General features: G+C 36.2%; 2 protein-coding genes across 2 annotated transcripts; both read right to left on the bottom strand.

The window, feature by feature from the left end:
- Nucleotides 1-2,870: 2,870 nt before the first annotated feature.
- Nucleotides 2,871-3,200, bottom strand: LOC114719485 (uncharacterized). Its single transcript, XM_028904996.1, has one exon. The coding sequence runs from the start codon at nt 3,198-3,200 to the stop codon at nt 2,871-2,873; it is 330 nt and encodes a 109-aa protein (XP_028760829.1).
- Nucleotides 3,201-4,100: 900 nt separating this feature from the next.
- On the bottom strand, nt 4,101-13,018 carry LOC114719416 (uncharacterized). Its single transcript, XM_028904910.1, is given in 10 exon segments — nt 4,101-4,675; nt 4,756-4,843; nt 4,924-5,046; nt 8,266-8,357; nt 8,360-8,412; nt 8,537-8,700; nt 8,810-8,962; nt 9,070-9,141; nt 9,290-9,453; nt 9,559-13,018. Coding segments are annotated over 10 exon segments (3,960 nt in total). The 5' UTR covers nt 12,392-13,018; the 3' UTR covers nt 4,101-4,457.
- Nucleotides 13,019-14,779: the final 1,761 nt, after the last annotated feature.

Here is a 14,779-nt window from a genome sequence, read left to right as displayed (position 1 = left end):
AACTCGCAGCATCTTTTATTTGGCGCTCGGACAAAATGAGTTTTATAATTCAGATTTTCTCATTAATTGCAATTGGGTCAATCCATTGTTATCCTCTTTTTTTTCCTTTTTTTTTTTTGCTATAATGTAAGAAAAAATAGCCAAAATAAAACTCAGTAGCAGCTTCATACTTTCATTTTGTTCCTCCCTAATTTTTATTTCTTCTTCTATTTTTCATAAGTATTCCTACAAGTCAAACACTTTTATACGACACTCTCTATTAGTTAATAACAAAAAAAAATTATATTCACGCATTCTTAAGATATTCTTTTCATTTCATACAAAATAATACGAAATTTTTTGTGAATTTTTAATGATATGTATAATATATAGGAATACCACGCAATTTCGGTTGATATACAACAATTTAAAACAATGTCATATTCATTTAATAAATTTATAAAATAACTTATAATTACATGACTGATGACATATAGTATATATGCATTTATGCAATATATATATATATATATATATATATATAAAAGTTAGTAGAGAGTAGTATTGGTTGGTTTCTCTTATAAATCAAAAATCAATATTTTCAATATCGATTTACCTACTTTATTTATTGGTCTTGTAAACAATCTAACATATACCATTAATCATTATATAAGCCCGATGTTCTTGGCTAAATATGATGTTTGCTTAAAAAAAATAAAAATTACTCCCTTCAATTCTAAACATTCTAAATATCAGGATTACCATTTTTCCTTTTTATTTTAATATTGTTTTAACCCAATGAAGCATAAAACATCTTTACTTATAAACATCATAGACATTTTTCTTAATATAACAAGCTTCGTCTAAATTATTAAATTTTTTACCTAATACTCCTCAATAACTATAAATTTTTCTAACCAGTTAAACTAATGAATTTCATTTAAGGTAATTTTAAAATTTTATTAAAAATAACTAATTTTAACTAGCTCTTAAATTTATACAAACTTAATATTTATAAAAAGGATACGTAAATGAAATGCTTCTGTTTTTCCATAATTATATCAATTATCATTTCTATCTTCATTCATATTCCAATGAAATAATTATGTATTAGTTTGGATGCAATGGGGATCTAGTCATTCAGTAATGGCTTTATTGGTGGATTAATTGGTAAATAGAATGTAGGACTTACCTTAATGAGATGATACTTGACGTCAAACGGCTAACATTACAATCCCAGTTTATTTGTCATCTAGGGTTTTGGCATAATAATTAGAAAAATAATAAATAATATAATGAATGATGTAGTGTTCTTAATTATTACTCTCTTCCGCCTCAAATGTAAGAATTAAATAATTACTTTTTTTCCATACCAAGAAAATTAGTTTTGTTAGTTAAATGCTTTAAATATGCCACAATTTATTTTATTTTTTTACTTCTAAAGTGTGTTCCTGGTATATTCATTAAATGGAGTTACATCTTGATTAATTCATGATAATTAAATGAAAGGAAAAATAAGAAAATTGCGTGAACTAAACCACTAACTTCTTTCAATTCTTGCTTTAACAAGAAACAAAAAAACTCCTTTGCATTCTCTTATATTTTGAGACTAAATAAAAGTCCAACAATTTTATTATAGATAGGATCGGAGAGGGTAGTCCTTTATTATTGACTGGGAACGAAGGATGGATAAGAAGTATTAGGTGCTTAAGGGTATTCCTGTAAAAAGCAATTAATTTTCAATGATTTTCTAAAACAATGAATATATACAATGGGACATTGAGAATGAATTCTCTAAAACAACAAATAAATTTAAAATGAAGGAAACATTATTTTCGGGTGATGAATATATTTTCAGTCTATTAGAAAGAGAGGTTTAGGATTTAAATATCTTTGTGTTCATATGTCATAGTTTGTACAACTCACCTTACCTCTATTAGATTAGAAGGATTTTGTTTTCTATTCTTTGTTTGGTTCCAAAACAATATGATGAAAACCTAAACATAAAGCATTCTTCAACCAAACTATTAATGATGTTGATACCCTAATCTTTCAAAATGAAGTCCATTTGGGGAATAGTGATTATTGTGCTCGTGTTTGGATTAACTTTTTAAAAATGTTTTATGGTGTATGAAGTAAATATGTGAGAAGAACTCAACTGTAGCAACTACTACTTGCAACAAGAAGGGGAAAAAAAACGCGGGCAACTAAAGAGGAAGAATAGGATGTTAGGTTTAATTCCAAGCTGCCACAATATTCAAAGGAAGAAGTGATGGATTTTTAATCAAAGGATATGGATGTGAAACTGGAAAAAAAAAAACCCCAAATTATTTAGCTTCTTCATGAATAATGGTGACAAACTGAAAAAATGCACGAGGCAGTAAGCATGGATCTGGTCTCTGGCTTTTGAAATTTACATGCTTAAACTTGAAGTCTTTGTTATCAACATTATTATTGCAATATAAGCTCATATCCGGAATTTAACATATAAGCTTGATCTAACGATTGACAGAATAATTTAATTTAACATTATTTATCAAAACATGTGATACAACAATCTATATCGATCAGATTGTGGCTTCTGCATTTCCCAGATTAATGATCATGACTTTGTGCTGAAGGGGAAGATGAAACTGTAGAAAAATGAGCAAAACGAAAAATATAAAAACAAAATGATCTTTCTACACATATAAGGAGGACAAATCTCAATCTTCAAAAAGTGGTCAAGATGTCAATAACATTGTAGCCTAGTGGCATGTAAACTCTCCTTATAAATGAGAGGTCGTGAGTTCAATTCTACTTATAACCTTAAGTTGTCATTAGTGAACTAAAAAAAAAAAAGTGTTCAAGATTCAGTATGACGAATTGGAATAGTGAATCGGGAGGAGAAACTAGGGGGAAGTCCAGGTCGTCTTCATCTTCACTATAGTGCCATTGTTGAAATTAAGAGCATAGCTATGTTCATCATATTGAAACCTGTTGTTTTGCTTTCTGCAATTCATCTTTCTAATGAACGTCTTCCATTTAGGCCTTGCAATTACTTCCAAAGCCTCCTTCATCCTCCTCAACTTGTTCATCAGCCATCCTTCTCCTCCATCATTATCATCCTCCTCCTCGTGCTGTCGCCACCGTCTGTAATCGAAAACTCGGAAACAGCCACACCTGCTAGCCTCTTGTTCATAGTCATAGAAATCCCGCTCGTGTTCCTCAAAAGCGGGCATATTTGAAGTTTTGAAGAAACACATAGGTTGTATGGAGCCTTCTTTATCAGAGAGAAGACATTTTATAGGATTCTCGGAGAAGACATAGAAGGCTAGGAGGAAATGTCTAAGAAAACCAAGCTTAGCTATCAACAATTTTAAATCCTTCTACTACAACTTTAGGTTTTGGAGAGTCCAAGGAGCATCTCTTCACTAAAGCAAAAGATGAAGACATCTTCAAACAACTAATATGATCATACCCTTTAAAGACAAATTCTTATGACAATTGAGAAGTTAGAATAACATTTCAAAAATACACAAAGAAAACTTATAACAAACATAAAAGTTATCATGTTCACATCCATCGTTCTTTATTTTGTCAAAGGAACCATATGATATCAAATATTACTGTTTTTCCCGCTTACATACTTTTTATTTTCATTTTTTTTGCCAACCCCTTTACATACAATTATATGATAGAATATCACGTACAATCAGCCTTTATCAGGTCCACTTGTAAATTTTAGCTTGATGCATTTAAGTTTGAACCCTCAAATTCATCATTCAAAGAGAATCGAACTCTCAAGTCGATTGTAGTTAACACCAAAATTTAAGTATCATTGAACCGTATATAAAAAGGTGACTTTTTTTTTTTAATAAATGATATCCAATTTCTTTTACTCAGAGCAACTATTATTAACTTTTCTCTCTCTTCCAGAGGATTAATCACAGAATTCGAAATGATATTCCTGATCGTAGGAATACAACTACTGTTGATCTGCAACTGGCCGGCTTAAATTATAGGCAGCGTCTGTATTTAAAGTGTCCGTATCAACAACAAATTGCAAGGGCTGCCTGCCATAGTCCAAGTGGGGGTGTTGAAGAAACAGTGTAAATTCACTAAAGACCGTCCCCAAAAGATTAACCCAAAAAAAGGTATATATATATCACAACATAGGAGATATAGTAATACCATAGAATGGGGGGAAAATTGTAAAAATTCATTACAGTAATGACTCTTTACAAGTAATATAATATCAAAAGCAATATATGAGCAAAATCATTTCCTTCTATGCGACCCCAAAATGAACCGGCACATTCACTGAGGGAAGGAGGACGAAATGTAATAGAAACTACGCAATAAAACTAAACCTTAATTCTTTTTTCACGGACTGAGTTACTACTTGACCTTACCCATAATGAATTTCACAATGATGATAGACAAACACAAAGCAGACACAGAGGGAGAAGCTAGATTTTTAGGCAGCTGGTGTGGGTTCATTTGAGTACTTGAGCCTGCAATGCAGAGGGCTGCTGCTGTTGAGCTTGTCCTTTGGGAGGAATCTTGGATGCCAGAGAGCGTAGTTCATTTGCGATCTCAGTAAAGCTCGGCCTCTCTGATGGCTCTGATGACCAGCAACGCTCCATCAGCAATCTCCATTCTGGTTCACAAGAATCTGGAACCGGAGGCCGCAAAGTGTTGCTCACGATACCCCCTGAATAGTGCAAAGAAAAATAACTCACAAGCAGCTCAATGACAATAAAACACTAACTACGAATGCAACCTATAGATTACCTATAATAGCACCATAGTGCAAATCAGCATATGGTTCCTCTCCCGTGAGGATTTCCCACATCACAATACCAAACGAAAACACATCAACCTAACACAACAATATCAGATGAGAGATCTCATGTGTAGGGTATTCGTTAGAAAAGATCATAATTTAGTCAGAGCATAAACCTTCTCAGATACAAGGCTACTGCTTCCATTCAGGAGTTCTGGAGCCATCCAAGGCAGTGTTCCCCGCACACCACCAGAGATCAGTGTCTGACATTTCACCTTAGATAGACCCAAATCACCAACCTGGTATTATCAGAAGCACAAGTTGAAGACAGTTTGACGCTTGACAAGAATAGATAAAGGAATAATTAATATTGCCAATTGCTTCACGAAAATAATAGTGCTGTTGTACATGAGAAGCACACAACATTGGCGCTAAAAATCAATTAAAAGCAATTGATGAAGCAGTTAATGATTCGTTGTACCTAATATTGCGCATTTCAACCTAGAAGTCTGAAATATTAAAGGTGTCAATCGTGTGACAAAGGGGGAGAAAGAGAGCAAATTACAAAATACCAGGAGGAAAAAGCTGGAAGAATTTGGTCGAGAGTTTTGACTATTTTCTCTTACAATTGGAACAATCGACTTTATTAGTTCCAGTTTATTTTCAATTTTGTAGAAAGCGGCATCTCAGATTTCTTCCTCTTTCTGTTGATGTATTTTTTATCCACTTTAATGCATTCTCAGAACACAATTGACTAGGACATGAAGCATCTCAGACATATGTTGATTGTATGCTGTAATCTAACAACATTTTCTCCGTACCGAATGTCAGACACTACTTTTCCCTTGATCATCTGAATACTGTTCAGAACAACGTGACCATCATAACACCGTACATAACAGAAAACAGTGAAAAGAAATACCGATACAAGGAAGAAATAGAGCATCCCAATCTTAAATTAGGATTGAAAAGGAAAATCAGGAGAAGAATAAAAGCAGGAGCCAAAAAAAAATAATAATAATAATTTCTTCAACAGCATCATGTTTTAAACCCTAATATAAATATTTAAGCGTAGTCACTTTCAACATTAGTAACTGAAAGTGAACCAGCCCCCGTTGCTACATCAGGGAGCAAAACAAATCAAAGGAACTCTGAAAAGTGCAAAATTAAAACTAATTTCAGAACAATATTCAGTTGAACATAGGGGTAATATTGACAAGTGGGGTGTGAACCATTTGGGAGTGGGTATTTGTGGTATTTTCTAATTGACAGTCAGTAAGAGAGAGGAGGGTATGTAACGGGTATGGTTGTTGGAGAAGGGTGTGGAAAATCTGATGAGTGATTAGGAGAGTACCTGTGCCTCTCGAATGCACAGTGAGGTGTCATCTTCTTTGCTTAGGGTATACATGCATATGACTTCCACTCTGAGGGAGTTTTTAGCATTGAATAATACTATTTCAGGAGTTGTGTTAACATAAAAGGCATTAAAGCCATTCTTTCCTGGGTATGGCCTGAAGCTAGAAGTCAAAGTAGAGCTCCATTTGCTCCGTCTCCATAAGCTGTCAAATTACATGGATATAGCACTAAGAATTGAGGAGCGAAATTGGGTCCTGTCACCTTATGCAGATCCACATGGATCTAGGCCAACTCAGGTTGGGCCTGAAGATTAATTGGATGGGTAACAAGCCAATTCCACCCAATCACACTCATTTCAAGAGTCGCCCAAGACCAAGTTCTCATAGTCTTCTCTGTCCATCTCACATTCTCACCCAAGACAGCATTCTCATTGACTAAGCTAGCAGAGTCCAAAACCACAGACAACACATAAGGTCACAGTCCTAGTCACTTATACGAGCAAGACGGACCTCAAGAAGTTCACCAATGCTGGAATCGAATGTCACTGTGAGCTGGGGCTCTATTTCAAGCACGACAAGAAGTACAAACCAAACCATTGATGCAAAGAGAACAACTGCAGGTTCTTATTCTCTCTGAGGAGCAGTTGACGACAGCCAAAATACATATCAAACCAGGCAACCCAACCCAATCATCCCCAGAACCTGCAACTAAAAAAGCTAGTGTCCTTCTCTTGACCTCGAGGACAAGATCAATTTTCATGGCAGGAGTAACGTTGAACATAGGGATAATATTGACATGTGGGGTGTAAACCATGTGAGAGTGGGTTGGGTCTTGTTGTTGGAGAAGGGTGCAAAAAATCTGATGAGTGATTAGGAGAGTACTTGTACCTCTTGAATGCACAGCGAGGAGTCATTTTCTTTGCTTAGGGTACACCCCCATATGAGTTACACTCTGTGAAGGAGTTTTTACCATCGAATAATACTTTTTTTTTTTTTACCTTGACGAATAATACTATTTCAAAAGGTGTGTTTCCATCATATTCACGTCTTATGGAGGAGTTTTCACAAATGCAATCAAATTAAGGACAGAGTGAGCCTTATGTGAAGCAACACAATCAATCAATTATTTTCAATATTAAAAAGCTAACCAAGTTAAATCAATTGTTCCAAATGTTAATGCAATTCAGTAAGCAAATTGATGGGCATGCCATAAGTGATCTGGTCAACATTTATTCATCATTCCCAATTATTAAAATATATTCATATTCCATACTGCAGCAAGTATCAAATAGACAAAAATAACAAAATATTCATTCACTAGACTCCCATAACATCCAAGACTCTATTTATAGAGATATTAAGCTAATTAGCCAGACAACCTTTTTACCCCAAACTCCCCTTGCATTTCCTAATTCCCACATACCAGGGTGCCACAGAACACCATGTCATCATAAGTATCAAATCAAAGAAAAGCAAATGAAACACATCCCAGGATCCACAACACCAGTATCCTGAACTGATAACACGAGATCTACTGAAAATTTTATTATATATATGATCCGCACCATCTGTGTGTTGGACAGAAAAGTAAGTACGTAGACACCACAAATGTCACCAGTCCTTGATGTTTATTACCCAAGTTTTCTTAAAGACCCAATTATACCAGTAGAACCCTTTCACAATACATGACTCTGCATTTTGAACATTAATTACTTATTCTAATAACATTGCCACAATGTGGAAAAGGAAAATAAGAAAGAAAATAGGCAAAGGAAAAACTGCACCTAGACAATACTTCATGTGACAATTTGAGTTTTATATTTAGAGATACCTAGGGAAAATGAGAATGTTGTTTTTAATAGCCAGGTTGCATCAGGATGCAATGAATCCAACCACCGTAGCAACCCATGTGATACCCAATATTTTGACACTTGTCTGGATGCAAAATTATGATTCTGTCATTTGTGTAATTGCAACATCTATTCAGGATCCTTCCACTCAGGTATCGACCCAGGAAAATCAATGTAAGTCCTTATTGATAATCCATGGCCTTAGTCATTTCTGAATTTTATTAGTGATTTGTGCGCGTGTTTATAATGCACGTAAACCACACATAATGAAAAACAAACAAGCTTCAAAAAGTCAATACACCAAATTATAAACCTTGCATATTGGGCGGTGTGGATCTCTGAGATTCACTAGCAAGTTGTCACTTTTCAAGTCAAAGTGTACAATATTTTTCCCGTGCAGGTATCCATACCAAATGCCACGTCCATTGCAATCAAAAGACGTTTGCGCTTGTCAAGATTCCTGATATGAACACATTAGTATCAAACTTTTTGAGATTCGGGAAACAGTACATTTATCAAGGTAAAGCAAATTAATTGAGGGATTGGACGATACTCATTCACACAAAATTATAAGCAGACACTACCTCTCACTTTTCTGCAAGGCATTTCTTAGAGAACCGTTGACCATGAACTCTGTTACAGTTGCCACAGAACCGCCTGGGCCATCAAGCACAACACCATAGAATGCTACAACATTTGGATGGTGCAAGTCAGCAAGTTTGATTGCTTCATTCCAGAAGTCAGTTCTCTGTATGATGCATCAACCAAGAATTAACTAACAACGCTGTTCTATTATTCAGGAAAGGAATTCAGAATAATGGAAATTATAATCAATAGTTAGATAGATAGACCCAGACCATGCGCTCTTGCTCAGAAGGCTTTCCAGCAAAGCATCTATCATTAATACGCTTGATTGCCACATCAGTGCCCCTCCATTTCCCATGATATACAGTCCCAAAGGTACCTGAACCTAGTTCTCTCAACTCTTCAAGGTCACAATTCTTTATAATCTACAAAAGACCAAAAGCGACGTGTCAGCTCAGCTAATTCAACAACATGAAAGCATAGAAGATGAAATATAACCTCAAAAAAAAATAATAATAATAATAGTAATAACCTGCAATCCTCCAAGACCATCTGATAAAGGAATGGCAAAATTTGGTTTTTCCGGAAGCTTGCTCTTGACATCCTAAAAGGAATGTATATATAATTATACCTTTAATTGTAATGAAACCACACCACAAAGAAAGGGAGCGGAAATGTTAATTTAGAGATCATTTCTGCAATTACAAGACAGGAGATAAAAAACATATTGAGGGATATGTAAACAAAATTACCAACGCTTTAGCTCTATTTAGATCATCTGCATCTCCAACATCTTCCCGACTGGACATGTCTCTGGCAAGTAAATCAGGACTAGGACTGCTAGGGTGCAGGACAGAAGCGGCTACACCCTCAGCAACAGCTTGAAGGTCTTGTTTGATCTGGTCTTCTGCTGAACCTTCATTAAAGAAACAAGACAATGGTTATGAGATCCACAACTATAAAACAAAAATCAGAATATAATAGCAACATATATATATTAGGAATTAAAAATGTTACAGACCTTTGGCTGAATGGCCATGTTCTAAATATAAACTTTGTTTGAATGGCTGGTAAAGACTATCCTCCAATTGAGCTTCTAAATTTTGTTCCCCAGAGTCGCCAGTCAATTCCTCACCAAAGTGATCCTTAGAAGAATATATTTCTTTCTTTGAAGGAACTTTTTTTGGTCTTGGAGGAGGAAAGTACGTACTATGGTGTACATTCCAGGGATCCTGATTACTGAAGAGTGAGTTTGAAGAATTCTGCACATCTCCAGACCTGACAGATGGAGATATTAAAGATGGAAGATTATCATCCTTGAGAAGGTTTCCACTTTTTGACTGAGGATTTGATCCAGGAATGTCCCAAATAGATGTTTGTGCTATCTGGCCGCATTCCACTGGCTGGGAGACCATGTTAACAAATTCATTTGTATGCTCATTAGGGGACTCTTGAACAGGTGTTGTATCACTATAAACAGGTTTATTCACTAGGCCATCTGGATTAACCCAGTTTTCAAGTGGCACCATTTGTTGGCCAGCAACATCATCTAGGCAAGACAGTGGTGCTGACCCCATGAACCCATCAGTTGGTGACTGGCTATCTCCTGCCTTTCCAATCACATCTGGGGTAATGGGACTCCTTAGATGATCAAAAGCATCGGGCTGTGACTCAAGTTTATAAGAAAGGCCTGTTGCATTAGTGCAAGGTAATCCAATGGGAGGTTCCACTTTGCTAACAACTCTGGATTTGGTGTCAATGCCTTGTTCAATAGCACTATCCTTCAAGGGTGCAGTCACCATCACCCTGTTTGTTGCTTGAGCTTTTAAGTTTTCCTCCATGGGGAGACTATGATAGCTTAGGATTGAATCAGAAATTGAACTTGCAACACCATCCCGCTGATCTGGAACCACAGGATCTGAATGTGCATGAGGCAATAATTTCTGACACATGTAACAGTCTTCCTCTTTCTGGAATTTCTCAGGGATTCTTACTTGTTGCTGAGGTAACAACCCATCAGACAAAATAACATTCTCTTGCGGAGGAACCTGAACCCAACCATAATTACCAGCAACCACAACAGAAGGAACTTGAACCGAGTAAGCATTGTAGTTTTGTTCAACAGGAAACTGGATGATCTTTGGCCCTGATGTGCTTTCATCATTATATTGGTCCAAACGACTTTGCTGGGATTGCATCAATTGTTGAGGAACGTTTGGTCTTACACTAGCATGAGAAGCTGATGGAGTCATTGTCATTTGCACTGCAGGGATGAACGGGTGGGGAACATAAGATGGAATATTATCTTGGAATTGTTGTTGAGCGAAGGCATGCCCATGCTTTGCTAAAAGTTGAGAATTTGGGAACCCCGCCTGAGGAGGCAGCTGGACATAATCTGCATGATTCATAGCTTCCTGACGTGAATCAACAAAAGGATGCGCATAAGGTGCAGGAGGTGAAATGTCCATTCCAGATTGCTGCACTCCAAATTGCTGTTGCTGTAAAGTATAAGGCGCAGACTTTTCTAGTTCAACCTCATTCTGGAAAGCTGAAGTCTGGGCCGGACCAGACATAGCAGCTGGCATGCCCACTGGAACTGCAGAAGCATCTGAGTATACTCTTGGACTTTGATCTGCCACCACCAACTTTGCAGCAGGGTCACGAGAAGCTGCCACATTGTCCCTGGGCGATAACACACAAGATGATGGTGTTACACTCATATCCCCTGGACCAGAAATAGAACTATCAAGAGCCTCAGTCACACTAACATCTGAATTTTGGGTTGAAGCCGCACTTGTGATGCTCCCTTTCCTCGTGAGCTGACAATTGACTCCATCTGTAATCCCATTCACAGCCTCAACATATCTCTGACCACTATCATGTAGATCCACTAACGGCACCCCAACAGGAGCATCAAGTTCTGATGCAGAAAACAGAAAAATCCTTAGTTTAGCTGAACCATCTGAAGATCTTTCAATTAATTTTTCATACTCATCCATCATATTTTCAAGATCATCTGGGCAAGAAACTGAGACCAATGCATCAAGATCCTCTTCAGGGAGCTGATACTTGATAACCACAGGTTGACCATATGTATCAACCATCTTTTGCATCAGTTCGTTGAAGCTCACATCTCTCTTAACACTAATTATTCTTGTCTGCCCTCCAACATATCTCAGCATCCCATCACTAGGTCTAGGTATAATCTTCCCACCGTAACTGCATAAAAACTTCACTTTTCTTCCTGACACGGAGTCATCCCCACCCTCATCACTCGCAAGATCAGCCCCACTCCGCTGAGTGGGGCTATTACCAAAGCCAGTCGCTGCAGTACTGCCTAACTGATCACTAGCAATGGCATTACCAATGATTCTATTTCCCTGAACAGGACTACAACCAAACCCGCTAGCTGCATCGTTCCCAGCCCTATCCAAGCCATTGCCCCCAGCCCAGTTACCCAGAATCGCGGCATAACCAGGTCCATTTGCAACGACACTGCTTGAAAGATCAACAGCATTGCCACCAGCAATCCGATTGCCAAAATTAGGACTACAGTTATACCCAACATTAGGATTCATAGCCGTATGCACAATGGACACACCTGGACGAACGCACCAGGAAGCAGCACCCGATGACATAGTTCCATACCCCACGCCAACAAGCCCAGCATCAGATACAGGTGCTGGGTAGAAAATGGGCATAGTCCCTGGGCTACCGATCTCACGAGCTGAAGTTGGAGGAAAGCATTCTAAGGTTCGACCCATGGTAGTCGCCGGTACAATGAGAGGTTCATCAGCTCGAGCTACGTTTAACGGTCGCAGATCTTTTGGAACGGAATTTTGGTCGAACGCCATGGCTAAGAAAGCGATTGAGAATAAATTAAAAGAACACCAAAATCAACACCAGAAAATCGAAGAAAACGAATTGAAATTGAATCTTAGGGATTGGGTAAGAGATCGATTGCTACATTCATATATACAGGGTCATAATCCAGGAAAGTGAGACAAACCCTAGTCAAATTGAGCAAAACAAGGAGGATATCTGACAAATTTCAGAGAAACAGGGATAATGAAACAGAGATAAAGAGAAATTAATACCAAAAATATTGAACGGCGCAGTAGAATAGTGATAAGATGTAAGGGGAAAAAAAAGAGACAGGAAAGGTGAGTCGGTGGAGTCCCCAAATGGCAACAACAGGTAACCGCGAGTCACCCTCAATTCAAGGCTTTTATAGAATCTTCGTTTTCATCTGGCACTTTTTTCCACACTTGCTCTCCGAACCGTGCTTACCAGCGGGAATCAGCGTTCTATTCTTTTTCATTTTCTGTTATTTTAAATCCCATTTCAGTTACACAGTATGGGCGGTAGACGCATCACGTAATCAACTCGGGGAGTATATATCATATATTGTCCCGGGAAAGTGACAGAGAGTGGGGCCGAGGGGGCGGTGCGTTCACAACGCCATGAAGAAGAAGAGGAAGAAAGGAGGAACGAAGAAAAGGGCGTCTGAGATTGCAGAGAAAAGAGAGAGAGAAGGCACGTGGACTGCTTCATGCAAATGCGAAGTGCTTGTCAAGTTTGAAAATTGGATATCTGAGTGAGCGGATTTGATGTTGGAAGAAGCCAAGGAGGTGTTTAAGGATCAGAAAATGACATCTTTATTTATTGATATTGGGCCCCCTTATCTCCCCCACCAAATCTTTCTCTGCTCACGAAACCTATGGCTGTGTCCCAAATTTCTTCTTTCTTTCTCAAATGAATTCTTTTTTTTTTTCCAAATATATATATTAATTTGTAATTGCAATATGCTAGATTTTAAATAAAAATTTACTAATAAAAAAATAATCTTCCAAGCTTCAACTCTAAGTTTTGAAATGATAATAAATAAAATATTGAATTAAAATCTAGACTGTTTAGATCACATATTCTCTTTTGTTTTTTCTCCTTTTTAGCAGCTAGATGCCTTGGTCACATATTTTAATCGTACAAGATTCAGTGCATAAAATTAAAATTTTACATTATTGTAGACACACCTAATATGTGTTAAAAATCTTTATAATTGGGTTTCTTTTTACATTAAAAATCATTTTCCGTGGAAAATATTTTTAAAAAATAAATTTGAAAGTAAAATTCAAAATTGAGGTTTTTAAAAATGAAGAATTACAAACTAAATTAAAATATTTTATCAATTAATGATTTACTTGCTTGTTCTCTTTGTTATACTCCTTCCAGTTCAAAATATAAGCTAAACTTTATCTGTTTACGTTTATCAAAAAATTAGTTAAAATCAGTTTAAAACAATAAATATGCAAGGTATGTATTTTTTTTCCAATATGCCCTTATTAATGATGAATAAGTAAAAGATGCAATAAATGAATTAAAGAAGAAAAAGAATATATGTAGGGTAAAATTGAAAAGAAATTCATTAAATGTTTAGATAAAAGTGAATGTTATCTTATAAAAAAAAAAACCAAACCCCTTCAACAAAGTTTAGCTTATATTTTGAATTTGAATTATATTACACTCACATTTAAAGCTATTCAAATTCTTACAGTTCAGAGAGTCTTTGAACTTTGATGTGAAAAAAAAAAATTAAAAAAAAAAAAGAGTAGAGAGAAGTTAGTATGTTTGAATTCAGGTAGAATTATGAGTACTTTCGGGTTACCCTTGCTCCTTGGCTCCATGCTCCTAGATTTAACACCATGCAGAGTTTAGACTGCTGGTCACTTGAAATGGCACAATAGATGAACTCAACAGCATGAGTAAGTCACAACTGATGGGGCAGCCTAGCCTTTCTATATAGAGATGGGTTGTGATATTTTGAAAAGGGAAAATCTTCATATTTCATTCTTTTAAAAATATTTCCTACTATTTATCAAATAATTCATCCTCATATTAAAGACAATCTTAATTGATACACCATAATGTGGCCACATCTCATAACAAAAATTTAAATAACGCTAAAACTATATCATCACTAAAGATGATATTTACATCAAGTTACTTGCATCTATTGTGTCAAATTTTTCAATTATATATGACCATGTGTTCTATTTTTAAAATATTAGTATTTAATTATAAATTCACATGAAACAAAAAAAAGACACATGGCCATATGTGATTGAAAAACTTGATATAAATATAAGAAATTTGACCTAACGTTTTTCCAACAGCTAAATACATTATTCCCATGCAATATTTAAATCATGTTAATATGCATAAAAAGATTCAACAGAAAAAAA

The sequence above is a fragment of the Neltuma alba genome, unplaced genomic scaffold, assembly GCF_004799145.2.
Source record: "Neltuma alba isolate B1F8T4 unplaced genomic scaffold, ASM479914v2 tig00011916_pilon, whole genome shotgun sequence".
NCBI lineage: Eukaryota > Viridiplantae > Streptophyta > Magnoliopsida > Fabales > Fabaceae > Neltuma > Neltuma alba.
Note: the sequence above shows the minus strand (reverse complement) of the source record. Positions and strands in the feature narration are given on the sequence as shown.

Excerpts from the sequence above, each read along its gene's own strand:
- LOC114719485 (XM_028904996.1), bottom strand. The coding sequence starts at position 3,200 with ATGCCCGCTTTTGAGGAACACGAGCGGGATTTCTATGACTATGAACAA.